Genomic DNA, 23,120 nt, shown 5'->3' on the forward strand with positions numbered 1-23,120 from the left:
CAGTGCCCCTACACAACGGCAAATACCCTGATCTCACCATGTTAGTCCGGACACTTGCCGTGGGGGCACCATACAAAACCTCATCCAGGAGATAAATGTTGGTACAAACTTCAATGATCCCGAGACCTCAAAGAGGTACCTCCACTCCAGCCGATCAAAAAAAAAAACTGCTCCATTCCCGAGCCATCCTCCAGAGGCTCAGATTCATACAGTCCCACTCAAAAAGCCTGAAAACTCCATTAATCTTGTCCGGAGTAGTAACCAACCCTCCGCCCGTCCTTGTCCGGAGCAGTAACCAACCCTCCCCCCCCCCCCCCCCCCGTCCTTAACCTGGACTATCTGCTGTGCGGCCACCTGCCGTCTCAGCTGCTGAACGAGCAAATGGTTGGGCTGATCACCACGTTCATAAAACGCCCCTAGCGAGCGGCAAAGCTGGTTCACTGCCTTCCCCGTTAATGCAAGCTCAAACACCATTTGTAACCTCTGTCTCCGCTAACAACTCTGTTGTCAGGGTACTGTCGGTCTACCTCCAGAATTGAATCAACCAAACTCTGCATTTCCACCCTTCCAACATTGTCCCTGTGGGCTTTATATGAAATTACCTACCTCTGATCCCTACGCTTCCCAGAACGTGGAGGGCAAAACTTCCCCATTCTGATTAAAACCTACCCTTTCACAAAGCCCTTGTCTGCAAGGCGTGCAATGTCTCATCTCCATGGGGTTTGCTGGGCTCAGCACGTCTCCAGCTGGACACCCACATAGTGTGGTGCATGGTCCAATGTTACAATCACCGAGTCCTCAGCCCCCACCACCCACAGGAATAATGATTTCCCCACCACAAAAAAGTCTATTTGAGAGGAGACCCAGTACCCAGTAGACCAGTGGGATAAAGAGGAAAACTCCCTCTCCATTGTGTGACTAAACCTCCACGGATCCACAGCCCCCCCATCCAACCCCACCCATCCCCACCCCCACCCATCCCCACCCCACCTCCACCCATCCCCACCCCACCTCCACCCATCCCCACCCCCCATCTGTCAGTTCGTTCGCCATTCCCAAAGTTACAAAAGACTCGAGACTCGAACTGTCTATCCTCAGACCCAATACACAATTGAAATCTCCCCAATGATGTGTGTCAATATTGGGGGATGGCTGCCAAGACCTTCTCGATAAAGTCTGCGTCATCCCAATTCGGAGCAGATATGCACGTTTACTTAAACCACCAATGAACCCCGTCAGCACCCCATTCATCATTACATGCCACCCTGCAGGTTCCATCAAAATACTGGCTGCTGTAAAATCCATCCTCCTGTTCAACAAGATTGCCACCCCTCTCAACCTTACATCAAAAGAGTGGAACACCTGCCCCACCCATCTCCATCCTCATCTCATCCCTAAGCCTCAAATGTGTCTCCTGCAAGAAGACTACATCAGCTTTCAAGCACTTCAAGTAAGCAAACATGGGGGACCTTTTAACCGGACCATTTAACCCCCTAACGTTCCACATAACCATCCTGATAGGAGGAGTCTCTGGACATCCCCCCCACCTATTAGAATCAGCCATATCCCCCCCCCCCACCCCACCTATTAGAATCAGCCATATCCCCCCTCCCCCCCCCCCCAACCTATTAGAATCAGCCATATCCCCCTCACAAAGAAATCCAACTGGTCCCAAACCTACCTTGATTCCAGGTCCACCCAAATGGCCACCGCCACCACCCTCACACAAATCCATAACAAAGAAACCCGTGTCACCAGCATTCTACAACCACCATTCCCACCCCCCTTTACTTCTATTCACCACCCCGCCCCCCCCCCGTCCTTCTCCCCTTCGAACAGCCAGCCAACCCACCCACCCAGCCAGCTCAGAAAAGCACCCTTCTCCCCACTCCCCTCCCACAACAAACAAAGAAAACCCAGCCAAAATAAGCTTGTTACCTTACCCCATGAACAAGACAAACCCCCCCCCCCTCCACCCTGCGCAAGTAATCAGCCTCAGCCGCAGCCCCCTCTCCCACTTCACTCCAGTTAACTAGTGTAACTGCTAGCATGGTGATCTCCACTTGGGAAACAAGTAAAGAATCCAACCAGAGAAAAAGCAAACACTGCCCGGCCCCACTCTCTCGTCCAAAATGATGCACACCAGGAAGAACGAACCCACAACCCCCTTCAACGAGACAAACTAACCCATTCTATTACTTGATCACCAAACATCACCTTATCATTCACTCCCTTCACCACTGGAGCACAGTGGTAGCAATGCATACAATTTACAAGATTCACTGCAGCAACTCACCAAGCCTCCTTCAACAGCACCTTCCAAAATAGGACCTCTACCACTTTGAAGGACAAGGACAGCAGATGCATGGAAACACCATCACCTGCAAGCTCCCCTCCAGGTCACACAGCATCCTTCATTGAAACCATATCGCCATCCCTTCACTGTCAGCAATATGGGCGCACCTACACCACATGGTGAGATGTGGGTGTGAGGCCTATGTTATGAAAATCTGGTTCATAATTTATATGTTTTACAATATAACTTCTAGTTTTGGGAAAAATTTTAACTGTAAAAAATGGTGGCATCCAACTGAGAAACTGATAATCCTGAAGTAAATGCAATTCAATCAAGCTCAGAGTTACTTACTTAGTTAAAATTAAACTTATGTTTATCTTTATACAGTCAGAGTTGATAGTGGAAGAAACTTGAACAGTTCATGGTCCATCCATCTCGAAGCTTGTAATGGATTCAGAAGGTATAGAAAAATGGTCGTACACTCCTTTAGTAATATAAATTATATACACACACCCTCACGAAGGGCAATTTAGCATGTTTCCAATCCGGTTTCCTCCCACAGTCCAAAGATGTGCAGGTTAGGTGGATTGGCCATGATAAATTGCCCTTAGGTGACCAAAAAAAAGGTTAGATGGGGTTATTGGGTTTCGGGGATAGGGGGGGAAGTGAGGGCTTAAGTGGGTCGGTGCAGACTCGATGGGCCGAATGGCCTCCTTCTGCACTGTATGTTCTATGATCTAATCCACCTAACTTGCACATCTTTGGATTGAGGGAGGAAACCGGAGCACCCAGAAGAAACCCACGCCGACACGGAGTGAACGTGCAGACCCTGATGCTGTGAAGCCACAGTGCTAGCCACTTGTGCTACCACGCTGCAACAACAATCTGCACCCAAAAGACAAAATTTAACCACCTCCTCAGGCCATTCAACAGCATTAACATCGCTGAATAATCACCCATCAACATCCTGGTGGTTACAATTGACCAGAAACAAATTGGATCACCATATAAATACTGTGTCTACAACAGCATGTTAGAAGTTTGGTATTCTGTGGCAGGTGATTCACCTCCTAACTCCCAGAGCCTTTCCACCATCTACAAGAGGATCAACTCTGGTTCAATGAGGTATACCAGAGTGTGAGAAGAGCAGCACCAGCCATAGCTAAAGGTGGTGCCAACTTGGTGAAGTTGTAATACAAGGTTGCCTATATGCTATACAGCAGAAGAGGCACACTATAGACCGAGCCAGGAGAGCCTACAAACGAAGTATCAGAGCAAAGTCCTGTCACATCCATTCATTAATGGTGGGGGTGGGGGACAATTAAACAAGTAACAGGAGGAGTCATCTCAATGATGCCAAAGCCAGTCTGTTAGTGCAAAAGACAAGATTGAAACCTTAGCAAGCATCTTCAGCCAGCAAGTGTCGAGTGGTTGATCCATCTTAGCCTCCTCCTGCGATCACCAGTATCACAGATGCCATTTTCAACCAACTCAATTCACTCCTTGTGACATCAAGGAACATCTCAGCTCACTAGATCCAAAAAAGCCTGTTCCTTTACATTTACAACACTGGTATCTGTACAACAAAGTAGAAAATTGCCTTAGTAAGCCCTGTCCACAAAAGGCAGGACCAATTCAGCCAATTGCTCACCATTAGTCCACTGTTAGTCATCAGCAAAATGATGCAAGATATTGTCAACAGTACTATCAAGTGGCACTTACCCAACAATAACCTGCTCACTGATGCTAAGTTTTGGGTCTGCCAGGGCCACTTGGTCCAGACCTCATCATAGCCTTGGTCTAAACAAAGAGCTGAATTCCAGAGGTGAGATGAGACCATTCATGTGAGGTTGCTGAACTTCTTTCAACGCTTCCCTTTCAAGAGTGTGTCTGGAGCCCCCCCCTCCTGCCCCAACCCAACCCCACCCCACCCAAAGGCCTTAGGTGCTCTGAAGACATTGGATTCTATTATCTCACATTCTTCTTGTGCCATTCATCAGTCTTCCACCAAGTCAGATTCAGCTCTCAAAAGGACTGACAGCAATAATGCACCTGTTCTTGAAGTAGGTTAGATTTAAACAGTACAGGCCAGCTTTAACTGGTGCTAGCCACACACAATATTATTCCCTTGCTCATGCAATTAGCCAAACACTGCATTTGGTGCTGGCTGAAATTGCTCAAAATAGCAATCAGTGCATAGTTCACATGCTACATACATTGCAGCCATTGGACACTGGTTAACAGCATATCACAGCCCCCATGCTTAGTTTTGGGGACTATCAAATTTAGCCCCCTGAAACCGTTTATTTACTTTTAAATAGCTAACAAATGTGAGTTTTGTTCGAGTTATACAGTGAAGAAAAGAACAGAACTTAAAATCCAAGTGGGACACAGCTTATCGCCGTCACCTGTCCCTGAGAATCATACAAGACTATCTCCCAACTACACAGATGTTCAACTGTTATTGGATTCCAGTAAAAGAGCTTGCATTCACACAGTGTCTTTCACATCTACCATCTGCCACAACTAACCAACAGAGTCTCCTATCTTACCCCTCCATAAACTTTAGCTTATCACAATCTCTGTTACTCATAGCTTAAATTATACTAAGTCTTATTTACACATCACTGCATACTTACTTACCTATACTGGCTTCTGGTCCAGAAGACCTCTATCTTAAACTTCTCATTCTCAAGGAAATAGTGGATTATTGGTTTTAACATCCACTGCCCGATCTAGTTGGATAATTTGAAACATTTTCAAGTCATGCTCTCAAATGCCAAAACTGCTTACTATTCCACAATCATCTAAGAATGCAAAGATAATCCCCAGCATCTTTTATCTACTGCAAACCACCTTCCTGAACCCCTATTTACTGTCCCCTCCCCTTTCACAATAGGTGCGAGGATCTCATTGGCTTTTTGTTGCTAAGACGGAGACTATTGATCAGCTTTCTCTGCCGTGTCACTCCCTGACCTAGTCCACCTGGCCAAAATTCTGATAAGCTTCCCCCTGCCATAGCTCTGAACTTGCATCTTTCTGTTTCTCTCCTATATCACCTCATAACCTTTTAGAGCTCATCTTTGTCCACGAGATCCACCCCCTGCTCCCATGATTCTATTCCCACTAAACTGCTGACCACCCAACTTACTCTTCTAGCCCCCAAGTTAGCCAATATTGTTAGCAATTCTACTTCATTTGTTCTACTTTATTCGTTCAGATCTACCTTCAAACTTTCTCTCAAAAAACCAATCCCAGTCCACACCATGCCATCTCCAACCTCCCTTTCTTCATCATAGTCCTTGAACATACAGATAGACAACCCACCCCAAAGGTGTAGCAGCCCTCCACTTCACACACGGAAATTTGACCAGAAGGTAAAGCCATTACTAGGGCTTCGGGACAGCATTGCATTTTGGAGTTCATTCAAGTTGGTCTAGAAGTGCATTCACTACCACTCCCAAGCCCCAGAGATGACAGCATATAGATACCCCTTCAACTGTGACATCACTGGTAAGTTACCAGTTGTACACCACACGAGATGAGATGATTCGGTACCACCAATAGTCTGTGTTCCGAGAAGAATACCAGTATCCATGAAGTAGAAAGTTGTTAATGACCTGGACCAGATGACAGCACTGGGTGTCATAACTCCTATAGATGAGGCCACAGAATGGGTGCAGAAATGGTGATCGCAGTAAAAAAAAATGACATGTCAGGATATGCATTGACCCAGTACAAAGTTTCGCTCTGACCACATCACCCTATAAAGGCAGTGGAACAGGTGATATAAGACATGCCAAATGCCAAGGTGTTTAGCATTCTCGATGCAAAACATGGGTTCTGGCAGATCCTGATAGATGAGAAATCCTTGAAACTAACCTCATTCATGTCTCCCATAGCACATATTGTTTTTTTCACATGCACTATGGGATCTCCACAAGCAGTGAGGTTTTTCAGCGGTGCATGGAGCAACTCTTTGCAAGCCAACTTTGCGAGATGATTGATGACATTCTTGTTTGGGGTCATGCTCTGCAACAACATGGTGCATGTATTTGTCTCATCCTCAACAGAATCAGGATCATCCAATTAAAGCTTCAATGCAGATTCAGGGTCAGGATCAACCAGGTTCCTTAAGTGGGTCATTTACTCACAGCTAATAGTGTAAAGCCAAGGTAAGCGCTATACGTCAGATGGCCAGTCCCATGAACAAGCACACTACAGTGCTTTCTTGATATGTTAAACTTTCTTTCTAAGTTTAGCCCATGTTAGAGTGGGGTCACTGGACCTCTCTGTGAGCTTTTCCACAAGGATGCTGAATGGTGCTGGGAGGAGCATCACACAGTGGTCTCCAACAGACTCAAACAGGCACTTGTAGGCCTACCAGTATTACAATACTTTGACATTTGATCACCTGCACTCACATCAGCTGACAGTTCCCAGCAATCTGCATCCAGAATGGCACACCAATAGCTTTTGCTTCAAGGACCCTCACCAACACTTAAGCACAGATCAAAAAGGAACTCCTTGCTTTAGTCTTCGCCTGTCAGAAATTTCATGACTTCATAAGCAACTGTTGAAACAGATCACCAGCCACACAATCATCCTAAAGAAGCCTCTTCACACTGCGTCTACAAGGCTGCAATACATGGTGCTAAAGTTGCAACACTACATCCTCAGCGTGATCTATAAATACAGCAAGGAGCTGTACTTGGCTGCTGCCCTCTCTGATGCCTTCTAAGCCGCCACAGGCCAAGCAGACCATGAGGAAGATATAGACATGGCAATAGAGGTACTGTCTGCTCATTGAATTCAAGAACTCAAACAGGCCTTACAGGCAGACATCACATGCAGGCAATTGCACACCTGGGGCATGATTTCTACTGCTAAGGCTCTACTGCAGCCTAGACATGAAAGATGCCCGTTTGCAGTGCAGATTGAAAAGCAAAAACGCACTATGATCGAGATGCCCATCGACTCAGCCCTCTAACACCTTATCAAGTGGTCAGGATTCAGACCACATCTGGCCATGACCAGTTGCCGGTGGTACATAGTAATGGCACAGAACCGAACAGTTATGTGGTAGCCTCAGATAGTGCCCACTATGTACGCAATCATCGTCACCTTCTGCAAGTAGCAGAACCAGCACCAACAAATAACACAGCACTATAGTAATCCGGTCTCTTGTACCAGCCCCCTGCACCAGTGCCTGAGCAGTGCCAGTGCTCCTAGGGGCAAATGCAGAAAAACCTGCAACTATGATCACACAGATTAAACATCTCATGTTGCTAACAGTAAGGACACTGGTCACAAAGACTGCATCACCACCAACCGGTATAATAACAGGCTCAGGGCACCTGAGCAGGCCGAACACACGATTCCAGGACTTTATTGCCACTTAGCCTAGGACATTGGAGTTTCAATTGTCTTCCCAACAGAAAGGGAGGAGGGCGTAAAAGAGAGATGCCATGAACGGCATGAACTATGCACCAGTTGCTACAGCCTAATCCGTGCCTCAATATATATGTAAATAGTTATGCATTGTAATTTTGTTTGTTGAATGAAACAGTCTGTACATAGTTTCCTATTGCACACACCGTTACATCTCACGCCACCGGGCGTTCCAACTAAACGGGGAAGATGTCGACTTAATAAGTGGTCAAGTGAGAACGCAGCTACAAGAGGTCATAAGGCGGGAGCAAAGGAGTTACTTTTGGGAGCAGGGGCAGAACACGAGTGTGGTTGTTAAGCTCAGGAATAAACTACATTTGTTGAAAGTTCTTCATGTGGGTGACTTAAGGAACCCACAGCATGCTGCAGACGTTATAGCGTAAAGCGCATTTTTTTCATTTCGAATAACTCGTCCCCACCTGAAACACCGACACTGCTTCCTTTTCCAGCATTTTCTGCTTTTAAAATTACACCTTCAAAACAAAAATGCCAACCTGAACTGACGGCCCACTTTGCACCGTCGGGCACACTGATCATTTTTTTAGCGGGTGGAGCTGGACCGACCTAAAATTAACTCTGCATTTGGGGCAGCTTCGCTCACCGGGCACAAAAAAAAGGCCCGGGAGACCGGCAGCTTCTGGCCGCTCAACCAGCCCGGGGGAGCCACTTAAAACCGGGGCCGCCCTTCCTACTTCAGGCCCCGGCTCCGGTTCCGGCCTTCCTTAGATTTTTAGGACAAAGAAAAGGGGACTGTTTGAATCAAGCAAACAAAGCGAAATTCGGTAACAGACCTGCTGCTGAAGCCGAGTGAGCGCGGTAAGCAGGGTGTGTAAGCTCTGGATCCCTTCTGTGTCCCCCGGCCCCGCTCCCGCCGTCGCCATGACACCCAAACCCCAGGTACAGCTCCACGGCAACCGGCTCTGCCTTGGGCTAAAAATACTATCCTCCTCCGGTAGGCATCTCTACAAAAGAAAACTTCTTTAAAAAAAATGCTTCCAACATCGAGTACAAAAATGTTCTTCAATAACTGAAGTTACTCATTGAAATACTTATAAAAGTTCAATATTTAACACCCAATTCTGTTCTCACGAAAGCTGGAACACATCTTTCTCTGTAGATGCAGTCTGACCTGCCAAACGTTTGCGGCCTTTACGGTTTCGATTCCAGCATTTTCCAGCGAAATATCCCCGAAGGGGGTGAGTATTTTTAATCAGGCAGAATTCCGTCCACGGAAATAAATATTGGGACGGGAAGCAAAAGGTAGGAGATGAAGGAGCAGCGCTCCAAAATTTCAAATAAACCTGGTTAGACTTTTAACCTGGTGTGAAACTTCTTAAAGAGGTAGGTTTTTGGGGAGAGTCCTGAAAGTGGAGATACAGAATGCGCTGGGAAGGGATTTCTGGAGTTTAGGGCAGCTGAAAACGGTGGGGAATGGGCAAATAGCCAGTATGGGAGCATGGATTTAAATAGCCAGTATGGGAGCATGGGGGGGGGGGGGGGGGTGGCTGGGAAAGTTTGCAGAGATGGGGGAAAGGCAAAGTCGGACAGAATGGAAAAGGAGTAGCCCTCATTGTAAATAATTACATAAGGATAGTGGTGAGAAAGGATCTTGGTTCAGAAGATCTGGAAGTTGAATCAGTATGTGTGGAGATTAGGAATAAAACATGCCAAAATAAAAGTGGTGGGAGGATGATGTCCGACATCTTATGGAATCGTCCTGTAATTTTTGTCTCAGGTCCTTTATTTTGGCTTCCCGGGATGCCAATTGCCCATATTTATTTGGGCAACGACTCAGAATCTGTATGGAGAAACCCCTTGCTCCCATCCAAGCATCTTTATTACCTGCAAGTGCTCTGTGCTTCTGTAAATACATAGCCCACTCAGCCACAAGGAGGTCCTCAGGAATAGGATTGGCCTGTTCTCTGCATCAAAAGAAAAATGTTATGTTCTTGATTTTTACAAAGCCTGAGGAGTCAGCAGGTGGGCAGGGGGTTGTAGGGAGGAGCAATGCTAGAGTTCTTTGAAGTTATAACAAACCAAGTGGATAATGGGGATCCCACAGATGTAGTATATTTGGATTTCTAGGTATTTCATAAAGTGCACAAAAGGTTTATACACAAGTTAAGATCACATGGGCATAATAACCCTCACGAGACCCATAGGGACGACCCAATTGATCTTTGGTTGGGGTTTGCGGAATACAAACTCTTTTGCTAATGGGCGGAGGCCCATCAGCTGGGGCTCATTGAAATCACCTCAAAAGCCGGATGGGATTAGGACCTGCAGGATCAGTAGTCCTGGCCAAGACCTTTGTGCTGTATGCTGCGTTGTGGCTTTTTGGCAAAATTTAAGCGCTGTTTTGATTTACCTTCTTGGGTCTTCTGAGCTTTTCTAATGGGGTTAGGGGAAATGTATTAGTTTTTTTTTACTCTAACCATTTTGATTCATGGATGAGTAATGGACCTGTGACTTGAATGCAGCCTATATCTTTAAGGCTTGTAGGCGACCTTTGCCTTTATATTCAAGCAGAGGATTGCAGCAGCAGGAGACACCATTGATGACTCAGATTGATTGATTTGGCTAGTGTCCAATGAATTTGCGCAGATGTCTGTGCCTGCCCAGTTGCCAGTGGTGGTTGGTTCTGGTCCCACTTACAATCTTCTCAGAGTCAGAAGGCTGGTTTTCTACTTTCACTTTGGTTCTGGAGCCAGAGGACTCTCCTGGAAATGCTGTGGGTATGATGTACTGCCAAGCTGCAAAGAAGATGATTTCATGCTGTATTCCAGAGACTTTAAGTCACACTCATACTGTGAAGAGAGTGCACTGAAGAATTCATCATCTGAAGTATGGACCCTACTCTTTTGACCCTAGTCCTTATTATTTTTTCACCTTTCTATCCCCTCAGTGTTTGTCTTGTGTGTGTAGATAGAGGGTGGAGTAGTTAAGGGGGTGCCAGGTGTTAAAGGACATTTAATCAACTGAATTCACTGCATATTTCATTTGTTTTAGTTAGAAATAAACATTAATTGTGTTTAAACGTACAAACCTGGTGACTGTAATTAATGGGAAACCAAGCGCCAAAGATTCCAGGTTGTTTAGTATGACTTTATTGGTTAATTAACTTGAGTTATGACTCCGGGGCATGTGGGGCTGGAATCTACTGTGCACTTGCCCATGGTGGCGTAACAAGGGATCAAAGATACTATAGCCAAATTTGCAGATGACACTAAAACAGGTGGGAGAGTAAGTTGCAGTGAGGAAGTAAGAAATTTACAGATGGATATAGAGAGGTTAGGTGAGTGGGCCAAAATCTGGCATATGGAGTTCAATGTGGATAAGTATGAGGTGATCCATTTCTGTCACAAAAATAGAAAGGCTACTTATTATCTAATTGGACTGAAACGTCAGAGTGCTTCAGTGCAGAGGGGTCTGGGTGTCTCCATACATGAATCGCAGAAAACTAATTTGCAGATACAGCAGGTAATAAGGAAGGCAAATGGAATATTAGCATTTATGACTAACGGAATAGAGTATAAAAGTAGGGAAGTGTTGCTGCAACTATATAAGGCATTGGTGAGAGCACACCTGGAGTACAGTGTACGGTCTTGGTTTCCTTACTTGAGAAGGGTGTAAGTGCATTAGAGTCAATTCAGAGGAGGTTCAATAGATTGATTCCAGAGATGAGGGGTTTGTTTTATGAAGAGAGATTGAGCCCATTTAGGCTTAAACTCTCTGGTGTTTAGAAGAATGAGAGGAGATCTAATTGAGGTATTAAGATGTTAAGAGGCGTGGACAAAGTAGATGTTGAGAGGAGGGAAGGCATCTTTCCAGAGGAGACCCCACAGATAGGTACATACAAGCAAACAATGTTAACAGATAGCCATGGATATGAATGCTCATGTGTCTAAACAGGAGATTTGGCGATAGTGCTGGATAAAGTTCACTGGCCTTATCTGAGCAATCAAGGCCAGTGAACCTATCTTTAAATGTCATCTCAACCAACCACACAACAAATCTCCCACACTGCTCAATACACCAGACCTCCAACTCGCACTGATTAACAATCTCTAGCATTCATAACACGTAGGAGCAGAATTAGGCCATTCGGACAATCGGGTCTGCTCCGCAATTCAATCATGGCTGATGTGTTTCTCATCCCCATTCTCCCCATAACCTCTGATCCATTTATTAATCACGAGCCTATCTATCTCAGTCTTAAAGACACTCAGTGACTTGGCCTCCACAGCCTTTTGCGGCAATTAGGTCCACAGATTCACCACCCTTTCGCTGAAGAAATTCCTCCTCATCTCTGTTTTAAAGGATCGTCCTTTCAAACTGAGGCTGGTCCCTCGGGTTCTAGTTTCTCCTATGAGGGAAACATCCTCTCCACATTCACTCTATTTAGGCCTCTCAGTATTCTGTAAATTTCAATGAGATCCCCCTCACGCCATTGAATACAGACTCGGCACTTGTAACTAATAGCAACGAAAAATAAAATGCTGGAAAATCTCAGCAGGTCTGGCAGTATCTGTAGGGAAAGAAAAGAGCTAACGTTTTGAGTCCGATGACTCTTTGTCAAAGCTAACAGACAGAGAAAGTGGGAAATATTTATACTGTGGAGTGAGAATGAAAGATGAGTCATAGCCACAGAAACTCAGTGAAACCGAGTGCTAGTGGCCACAGAAACCAAGGGGAAAGAGTGCTAATGGAAGTCCCCAGAGAGGACAAAAGATGAGAAAGGTCAAACAGCAGGGAAACTAACATCAGAGGATGAACTGTAGATGTGGGGGGGAGGGGAAGGGGGAAGCAAAGAGGAGGATTATGCTTTGCATATGGAGTCTGGTGGGATGAAATGTGAGAGAGGGGGACTCTATGCTTGTTCTGGGAGGGAGTGGAGGGGGCGAGGGTAGTGGCACGGGAGATGGACCACCCACCGTTGAGGGCCCTGTCCACAACTGTAGGTGGGAAACCACGGTTGAGGAAGAAGGAACACATTTTCGAGGCAACATTTTGGAAAGTGGCATCATCGGAACAAATACGACGGAGGCGAAGGAGTTGAGAGAAAGGAATGGAGTCCTTACAGGGTGTAGGGTGCGAAGAGCTGTAGTCCAGATAGTTGTGGGAGTCAGTGGGTTTGTAGTGGATATTAGTGGATAGTGTTGTTGGAACCAACAATTCTACGGACACGTGCTTGTAGAATTAGAATAGCGGTTTTAATATACTCACAACAGAGCCAGCCTATTAGCCATTGAACTTTCGGTGAACTGGCCGGCTGACCATGTGGCACTGATCTTTATACAGCAGCTTCCGGGGGAGAGTCCTGGGCAGAGCCAAGGGAGAAGCCCCGTACTACTCGAGCATTCCCAGAGCTACTCCCCCTGGAGGACAGGTAGTGCAACTGCACTTACAATATAGACACATGTATGTACAGATTATAATCCGGTGTGAATCACATTCACCACGAGTGTATTGCTGGAAATGGAGACAGAAAGATCAAGGAAGGGAAGGGAAGTGTCTGAGATGGACCAGATGAAAGTGATGGAGGGGTGGAAACTGGAAGTGAAGTTGATGAATTTTTCCAGGTCCGGGCGAGAGCATGACACGGCACCAAAATAGTCATCAATGTATTGGTAAAGGAGTTGTGGGAGGGGGCCCGGATAGGCCTGGAACAAGGAAAGTTCCAAATACCCAATAAAAGATGCCTTTTTATGGGGTATGTGCAACTTCAGATGATCAGCTCTACCCCACCTCGACCCATTTGTTTTCATTTCATTTTAACTGTCTTTTACCATTTCTTTCTTTCTTGATAAATATTTAATTGCCCCCCCCCCCCATCTTATCCACCTTTCCTTCTCCTTTCTCCTCTTTGCTTCCCCTTCCCCTGCCCCCACATCTACATTTCATCCTCTGATGCTAGTTTCCCTGCTGTTTGACCTTTCACATCTTTTGTCCTCTCTGGGGACTGCCATTAGCACTCTTTACCCTTGGTTTCTGTGGCCATTAGCACCCAGTTTCCCTGGGTTTCTGTGGCTATGACTCATCTTTCATTCTCACTCCACAGTATAAATATTTCCCACTTTGTCTGTTAGCTTTGACAAAGAGTCATCGGACTCGAAACGTTAGCTCTTTTCTCTCCCTACAGATGCTGCCAGACTTGCTGAGATTTTCTAGCATTTTCTTTTTCGTTTCAGATTCCAGTGTGGTAAACACTACTGGTAACACATTGCATGTGTTACGGTACTGCCCATGTATTACAGGTACCACAGTAAATCCCAGCCTGCTGGCTCCTCCCAGCAGGTGACGTATAGAAGTGTATGCTTTCCTGCGCTGCTCCCAGCTGCAGGAGGCACAACATCTTGTGCAATAAAGCCTCGATTGTTTCATCATTTTCGTCTCGTGGTAATTGACGGTACATCATCCAGCATCCGCAGTAATTTGCTTTTATCCAGTTTTTTAACTAACAGCAACCTCACTTCCATACATTTACCACTCCTGCAAGCCTCATACAATCATTTCACAATGTCCAGTTATTCATCTATGACAGACACATCTCGCAAATACCTTTCAACACACTGACAAACCCTCTACCCTCGCTCTCAATACAAGGTGACACAAAGCAGGAGGGAGGAACAAAGAAGGGCCGAGGGTCAGGAAAGGCTCTTGTAGAAGATGGTGCTTGGCAATAACAACTATTAGCACTGTAACCATCTGGGATGTTGTCACGTTCCTGCCTATGAACCTTCTGAAATCATCCCAGAATCTGTTACATATGTACTAACTGCAGATGAGCACCTCTTGCTTTTCACCCACACCACCTTCCGTCATTCCAGCCCTTCATTTGTGCATTTATGCTTTCAGGTATTCAAGACCTGTTGCCTGCCCAGTCAATGGTGCCTGAGAATAAAGGACCAGAGAAAGAGTAGACCCCTGAAGATGTAGCACTATTACCTGACTCCCAGTCACCAGCTCAGGTACTTGTATCAAATTTTCGTTCGAAGGTAGTACAAAGGCAGAATCTAAGTGCCATGAGTCTTATGGGAAGATTGGGTTACAGCAAAGGGGAAAGGGTAGCTCATGTTCCAACTCCCCAGAGGATGTTTGCAGAGCACTCAGTTGCGGACTTGGTTGAGGCAGTACATAGGGAAAAACTGATGGGCTTGCACAGTGAAATGGTTGATGCATTGGCAAGCTTTCTATAAACCACCTGTTGTCACTGAAAAAGAGTAGAGTCCTTTCCTTTCAAGGTGTAAGTTATGGCCAACTTCATCATAACACTTGTAGACCCAACCACGATACATCATCTGATGGCTGATGTCTCAGCTTCCATTGCAGCGCAAATGATCCTAAACTTCTGGGCTCTGCCGTAGAAACAGACAAAGGCCATGAAATCTCTATTTGTTGCCATGCAAACCACGGACATGTAGGCTCAGACTACTGCCGTCTTGGTTAAGCATACCAGTGCTCAAAGGAGCCTCCAGGCTCTCATGGTCCAGTAATATGTGCTGTAATGGAGTACTTGGACTGCTCAGATGCTGTTGGGTGAGTGCATTGGCTCTGTGGTGCATTCATGCTCCTATCATTGACATTCTGGCAGAGCCCCTGCTGCTGTCTGTGAGCCAGCCAATTCAGACTGGTCCTACATAAGCTGAATTGGCACAGTTGTAGCCACCTGGGTGGCCACATCCCGATTAAAAAATGGACACTTTGCAGAGAATGAAGGGAAAATGAACAATGCTGAGAAAGCAAACAGGTGCAAGGTTTGTCTGTTGATTGGAGCTGTTGCTCCAAGACAAGACCGACACTGCAAAACCATTACCATACTAATGAGCCATCTCCGGGGACAAAAGAGAAACATTTAGGTAAACAATACTAAAGCAGGCACCCCGGCGCCAGAGGAGACTAGAACAAAGCAGGACAACGCCCACCTAGGGCCCGCCCAGCAATCAGGGCAGCCACCCCTTTATTGGAGGAAATCGATACCGATGATCAAGAGACGGTCCAATTAATTGGGACCAACTTCAAGGCCTGCCCAAAAGCACGTGAAGCCCCCTTCGGGTATAAGAAGAAGCCCCCAAGAGAGAATCGTTCTTCCTGGCCTTGGCTCTCAGCGACGAGAGGCCTGCCTAGCAGCTGCACCAGAACAAGTAAGTTCAAAGTCAACGCACGCTACAAGATAGACGCTCCTAGCTACTATTCCGTACCAGTTCGACCCCAGCAGCCTCAGAACCGGACAACAGCCATTGTTCCTCTGACTGAGTGGGCTCCCGAAGCTAAGTTTAGGTTTTAGTAGCAGTGATAGTTTAGTTGGTAGAGTTTGTGCATGAGTATAATTGACTGTGTTTGTAAATAAAGGAGCATTGATTTTGAACTTACTAACTGGTGTATCCAGTGGCGGACTGGGTCTAAAAATATTGGTTGCCAGGAGACAAAGGGGGCCCACCCACACCTACAATTCTATCATTTAATTTTCATAACGACTAAATAAAATTTTCAAAAAATACATATGGAAAAAAGGTTACAATTAAAATTTTTGTGGAAAAAAATGTGTATTTGTTAGTAATTACAGTGTACATGTACTGTACATATTACTGGCAGTAGATACCAAATGTAAATACAGAATGTTATAATTGAATTTTTTATTTATTTTTTTAATTTTAAGTAATTGGTTGAAATTTTTTAATAGTTTACTGCACAATTTACACATTAACAGGTAGTTCAAAATCACAATAGAGCATTGCATGCAGTCCACTATATTAAGAGCAATCGTTTGTGTTCGCTAGATGATTGTGCGAATCTGCCAATAATTGCTTCTGCATCCAATTCATCTAACAATTCCTTTTCAATGGATAGCAACATGTATGATTCCAAATTCTCTTCAGACAGCGAATTTCTTAACCTTGTCTTTATGATCTTTAGCTTTGAAAATGTCCTCTCACATTGGACTTGAGTAACTGATATTGTGCAGGTGACTTTATAAAGTTCATAAAGGTTATCATATGCCTTGTCATGAAGTCTGTTGGATGACAGAATTTTTAGTACACACGATGGGCAAGTGCTGCAAATTTTACAATTGTTGCAACTGGAATCCATATTCTCACCATTATTAAGCAATAGCTTTAATACATCAAAGTTTGAAGCAAAAGAAAACAATTCCAATATTACTTGATCTTTGCTGATTTGTGGAAACAGCTTAATAAAACCTTCCAATGCTTCATCTTCAAGGCCCTTCTCTGGAATAGTTTTAAATTTTGCTGGGTCCAAGCAGGACAAATCTTTATACAACTGTTTGTGTTGTACAAAGCGTGATTCTAGTGACTGGAAAATGCGATCCATTATTAGGTTAAACGCATTTACTCGAAAATCAGCTAGAGAATCTGATGAATTTCTTTCATCATCAATAAACTCATCTGCCATTCTTTTCTTCTTCCTCTGCCTCTTAACTGGCAATGCTGTTTCCAACGCATCAATTTCCAATGTTTGATTTTCATCCATATTCATCTATGAAATCCTGTCATTACATTTATTTACAAATTCCAAAGCCTTGCTGTGAACGTTATCAAATGTTCTTGTCTGTTCCTTCAACTTTGTTGTAGCTGAATCTACCAAACTCCATGCAGTAAACATATCTAAACCACTTGTCTGTAGATAACTTGATAACGGGGTTGTAGTTTCAAATATATACAAGTAAGTAAATGCTATCAATATGGTTTCAAACTTTAGAAGACTTTGAAGTAAAACATTTGCTTCACGTTTTGTTTTTGCATCAAACTTTTCTGAATCTTGTATCATTGATAAGCATGTCAATAGATTTACAAAAGTACTGGCAGCGGCATCATCAAAACGTCCAAATATAGTTGTTGCTGCATTGGATTTTCCTGACCATCTGGTCTCACCAATTAGCTTTAATCGTTTCATTTTTTCTTGTCCTAGATGTTTTCCAACAACTTCTATCCATAAAGCCATTCTCTTGTATGATGCTTTCACAAAAGTTGCTATATTCTGGAGCAAATTGAAAAAAGAAACTGCAGGCACACAACATTTTGTTGTTTCAGTTATCACCAAATTCAAGACATGGGCATAGCACCATATATGAACATGGTGATCAGCCACATCAGCAATTTTACTTTGTAAACCATTATACTGGCCATGGTAGCTTGCAGCGCCATCTGTGCGATCAGATAAACATTTTTGGGGGTCAATTTTAAGATGCTGTAATGTTTCAATCAATAGATCAAAAAGTCCCTGTCCTGTACCATCATTACTTGGCACAACTGAAAGTAGTCGCTCACAGATAATACCTTTAAGCACATACCGAATAATAATGCTAAACTGATCGATGGATGAATTATCTTGTGTTGAATCAACCTGAATAGAATAATATTTTGCTTGAGAAACTTCATGACTAATTATTTCTTGTATCATATTCTTCATAATTTTGATGAACATGGTTATAGTTGTTTTACTCAAGTATGTAACAAGTCCACCACGGCCTTTACTTTGAGCCTTTCCTTGTTGCTCTAATCGTTTGATTCTTTGTTTAGACTTGTTTTGCACTGCAGAAATGTGAGCTGCCATAATGGGGTCATATTTTGCCATCAACTGCACTGTAGCTAAAAAATTGCCATGATTCAGAACCTCATTATCTAGAGTTTTGGCCGATTCATTTCTGTGACCTTGAGAAGGAAGTGCTTGCTTGCCTAACATCTTTATGATGTCTATAATCCTCATGACAATACTTCTCTGCTTCAATACTTCTAACCTTTTAATTAGTGATGCTGCAAAAAATTTATCTAATGTGCCATCATTAACCACACTGATATATTGCTGAGCATTTCTGACATGTGTTTGTTGTCGATTCATGTAAAGTCAAGCTCTAGCTAATACGCCTGTAGTCACTAAAGCCACGTACAAAGGGTGATGAACAATATAAGCATCTATTTTCTTTGTTATATGTTAGCCATTTTCTTGGGACTGAGTCATTCATAATTTTCCTCTCATACAAACGAGCATCAAATGGCAGATCATCAAGTGGCTGAAGTGGATGTTCATCAAAAAACTGTTTTAGCTTTGCTCGTGATGCGTATTGGAAGATTCCAGTAATTGATCTTTCATTTTCTTGCGTAGGTTCATTTACAGGATGTGCTTCAGAAACCAAGTCATTTATGCTTGAAGGAATATCTGATTCCCTGTCACTAGTTGAAGCTATGTGTTCAGATGTTGCAACTACAGGCAGTACAGATACCGGAACAAGGAAGCCAAAATAAATATTGGGCCAGGGTTGATTAGTAATGGATGCACTTGTATTTGTCTCTACATTCAAAGTAGCTCTTCTCTGTTCTTGTAACTCGCATGTCATTGCATCATCACCATGAGCATTGTTTCTTGCTTCTTGATTATTTGTTGCAGAACTGGATATTGATGTGGATTGTGCTTGTGGTATTATAAACTCTGTAATAGGCCTGCATCACTTGGCTGATTCCTTCCTTTCTGCTTCTTTTTGTTCTTTGCATTTTAGTGACCCAGATTTATGCTTTTCCTTTTCCATGCTGGTAGGGGTAATATTCCTGAAATAAAAACTTAATTAAAAATAGCCCACATTGGGAAAAATGAATATTGATGATTGCAAGAATAACTTGAAGGAATGCCAGATAAACCCCTATTTGATAAAAAAATATAAAATAACTTACTTACACTTCAATAGGCTATGTTCATTAGTCAATACTACTGTGGCCTATGCAGCTTCAGAAGAGGAGACAATCCACTGTCCAGTATTCACACCAGTAAGCAACTGAGACAACTGTTGAAACCTAGAAGTTTGGTCCGACTATAGTAAGACATTAAGAATGGTCCCACGACCAAAGTTAACATGTCCAGTTTGATACCAGTGTAGTGTTACAAGTCGCAACCCTTTGAGTTTACCGATCATGGCTTATCACTTCAATATCTTTGACCTCATGATTCACGGCCAAAGGTATCGCTTCTCCTTTTCGGTGACCTCACGACCCTATGTACTGCTTGATATCCTTTCAAGTTGCCGACCATCTCAAATCACGAACTGTAACTTTATCTTTAAATTCACACACCGTTGCTGAAAATGTGGATTTCCAACTATGTCTGACCCGGGTGAACCAGCCCCCCCCCCCCCCCCCCCCCACTCCTTTTCACATCCGTTTAACACTGCTTCGTTCCTTCATACACTGAGTGATTATTTGTTTGTTTCTTTATTGCATTTTTATTTGGTATTGCTCTTTTTAAAAACAATTGTATTTTATTAAGTTAGAATACAAATCTCAGGAAAGAAGTTGGAGATTTATTTATCTAATTAATTATAATTTTTAAGGGCCCTTCAGAGATTCACGGGCCCCTTCTTGGCTCTCCGGGCCCCGGACCGATGTACCGGCTGAACCAAGACTACTGCTTGATATCCTTTGAAGTTGCTGACCACCTCAAATCACGAATTGTAACTTTATCTTTAAATTCACACACACTTGCTGAAAACATGGAATTTCCTTAATTATGCCCGACCCGGGCCCCCCTATTCCACATCCTTCCACTACCTCCCCTGCTTCGTTCCTTTTCATGTACTGCTTATTTGTGTCCTGTTCTCTTTTTTTTCTTATTCCTTTTTTATTACTAAAACAGTTGTCTGTGTTTGTTTCTTTATTGCATTTTTATTTGACATAGGAGGCCCACTTCATCAGGGGCCCACTTGCCATCGGGCGAGCTGACACCCTGGCCAGTCTGCCACTGGGTGTATCGAGTCTGATCAATATTCAGTTTTGAACCTTGTGGCGGTATCGAAAGATACCTGGCGACTCTTGAGCAAACGTAATTAGAATTAAGGAAGGCAACCATATTAACCGCCATAAACAGCGCCAATTAAAGAGAGAACACAACAAGCAACACAGTCTAAAGCTGGGCCTTCAATTATACGTAAGTGCAGGAATTCAGAAAAGCCTGAAAGAAGATAAATGTTGAAGGTACAAATTTTATTTACTAATTTAAAAATATATATTTTTTTTAAAAAATGTTAATTTATATTGAACAAAATAACATGGAAAAATGGATATTACAAAGTACAGTATTAGAAAAAACAACCAACTATGCAAAACCCAACCAGGAAAGAAACGCCCTTTCCCCCACAACGAGAATTAAGAGCTAACTACCCACGCCCTCCCCTCCTAACAGCTGATGGTGAGGTGGCAACACATTGGCACAGTGGCTAGCACTGAGACTCGGGTTCAGTTCCAGCTTCAGGTGACTGTGTGGAGTTTGCACTCACCGTGTGTGCATGGGTTTCCTCCCACAGTCCAAAGATGTGGAGGTTAGGTGGATTGGCTATGCTAAATTGCCCCTTAGTGTCCAAAAGGTTAGTTGGTGTTACTGGGATATGGGGATGGGGTGTATATTTTCTATAGTCCTCCAGGCTTTCTAACATCATTAGCTTTCATTTTCTGCTTTATCGGACCCAGTATGCTTTTAGATAACAAGATTTGGCAGTACTACCATTTTCCTTTGGAGATATGCCCAAACTGCGACCATACAACCTCACTTTTGAAAGCCTCCCGCTGGTCTGTCACTGATTTCCCTTCAAGTCGCTGAGAAAAAGCCAACTTTCATTCGATCACCTGTCAGCTTCGTAAAATTTGTCCTTCCCCAATTTAGAACTTTTGCCCCTGTTCCTTCTTTTCCTTTTCCATAATTATGTTAAATCTAACCGTATTATGGTCAGTATCTCCAAAATGGTCACTCACTGCTATTTCACCTTGCCTAGCTTCATTCCCCAAGACCAGTTACGATCGGTCATGGGTGAGGCCCCCCAATATGTTATGATTCCAGACGATATACCACCCAATTGTTCTTCTCCTGAGACGGGGGATGAACTGGCTCCCCTTCTTTATTCAATTACCTCAGTTGGCCACAACAAGATTAATTAAAAAGGTTCCCTTTTCTTGTGGATAAGTTTTCTTACTCCACATGCATTTATGTTTTAAAAAGGAGACAATTTAACCAGTCTTTCTTGAGTTAAAGAAAGAGTGAGTTTATTAGGTACTAATACACAGAAGAAAATGATAAAAACCACAACAGACTCATACACATTAGAAATGGGAAGTGAGTCAAAATATAAAATTTAAACGTAATTTACAAATCAGTCGCTGGCTTGTCCATGAGGAGTAGATGTGGAAGTGTTGCGGGTGTTTGTTGCAGGTGTTTGTTGAGTGATTCCAGTAGCACCGACTTTGGCGGTTAAGCAATTGGTTTTCAGATTCTTGGTTCTGCAGGTTAGCTGATAGAAGTTGTCCTGTTTCCTTGTCGATTGTGGCTTTATTGACTTCCAACAATCAGAGAGACTGTTGGTGCAGGGATGCTAATGGATGTTCTTCAGCTGTGACCTTCACAACACGTCACAATAGAATTAAAACATCAGATAAGTGCACACACCAGGGTTGAAATTGTTTTTTTTAAAACTCTTTTCGTGTGTATTCATAGAAGAGGAAAAATACAAACATGTCTTTTTGCTCAAAATTGCTTTCTTTCAACTCACGCCATGGCCACAGTCTGGGATGTAACTCACAGGAGATGGTTTCTGCTGAGATGGTAACCAACCTCCATTATTTCTGCAACCATAAGAGATTGCAATTCAGTTCTTGCGTCACATCTCTTCCTTTGAAGTGTCTCTCTCTGAAGTTCCTTGACATCCTCCAGATGTGACGTTCCATAGTCTGTCAGAACGGAGTTTAATCTACACAGGGGGCGCAATTCTCCCAACGGGAGTCTAAGTGCCGACGCTGGAGTGCAGAGTGAAAACCGGAGTGTTTCACTCCGGCGTTGGAGCCCTCTCCGAGCCCCCTATTCTCCCACCCCCGGGGGGGGCTAGGAGTGTCGTCGCGTAATTTACGCACGCTGGGCCTTGGCGCCGTGTAAATAGCGGCGCTACGTAAATGACGCGGCCGGCGCCACGTAAATGACGTCACCTGTGCATGCACGGTTGCCGTCCTCCTGAGTCTGCCCCGCAAGAAGATGGCGGATGGATCTTGCGGGGCGGCGGAGGAAAGGAGGTCCTCCCTTAGAGAGGCCGGCCCACCGATCGGTGGGCACCGATCGCGGGCCAGACCCCATCAGAGGCCCCCCCGGTGCTCCCTCTCACTGGGTTTGTTACAAGCTGGCTAGAAACATTCTCTTGAATGCAGAATAAGAATTTTGTGCCCTCTGTGCCCTTTACACTTTTCAGATCCCAGTGATATCAGAATAGTTGAATCCTTAACTATAGTTTTACACTCAAATTTGCCTACATATTTGCACTTTCATCTCACTGTCACTATTTGGGAGTCTACTGCTTGGGAGTAGTATCGGTGCACCCTTGTTATTTCTG

General features: G+C 44.0%; 1 protein-coding gene and 1 long non-coding RNA gene across 5 annotated transcripts in view; one reads left to right on the plus strand and one right to left on the minus strand.

Annotated features, from left to right (window-relative positions):
- Window positions 1-9,177, minus strand: part of LOC119954945 (MAP3K12 binding inhibitory protein 1) — a 35,762-nt gene extending 26,585 nt beyond the window's left edge. The window contains exons 1-2 of one of the 3 annotated variants that reach the window (XM_038780704.1): window positions 8,877-9,177; window positions 8,539-8,711 (exon numbers count right to left, since the gene is read on the minus strand). In XM_038780704.1, coding sequence (XP_038636632.1) covers window positions 8,539-8,628 — 90 coding nt within the window. In that variant the 5' untranslated portion in view covers window positions 8,629-8,711; window positions 8,877-9,177. Of the gene's footprint in view, window positions 1-8,166; window positions 8,320-8,538; window positions 8,712-8,876 lie in introns of those variants that run through there. The other 2 variants (XM_038780686.1, XM_038780695.1) reach the window with 2 other exon arrangements.
- Window positions 8,709-23,120, plus strand: part of LOC119954967 — a 131,762-nt gene continuing 117,350 nt past the window's right edge. For both annotated transcript variants that reach the window (XR_005458347.1, XR_005458348.1), the window contains exons 1-2: window positions 8,709-8,943; window positions 14,606-14,718. This is a non-coding gene — a long non-coding RNA (uncharacterized LOC119954967). The remainder of the gene's footprint in view (window positions 8,944-14,605; window positions 14,719-23,120) is intronic.

The sequence above is a fragment of the Scyliorhinus canicula genome, chromosome 2 (assembly GCF_902713615.1).
Source record: "Scyliorhinus canicula chromosome 2, sScyCan1.1, whole genome shotgun sequence".
Taxonomy (NCBI): domain Eukaryota; kingdom Metazoa; phylum Chordata; class Chondrichthyes; order Carcharhiniformes; family Scyliorhinidae; genus Scyliorhinus; species Scyliorhinus canicula.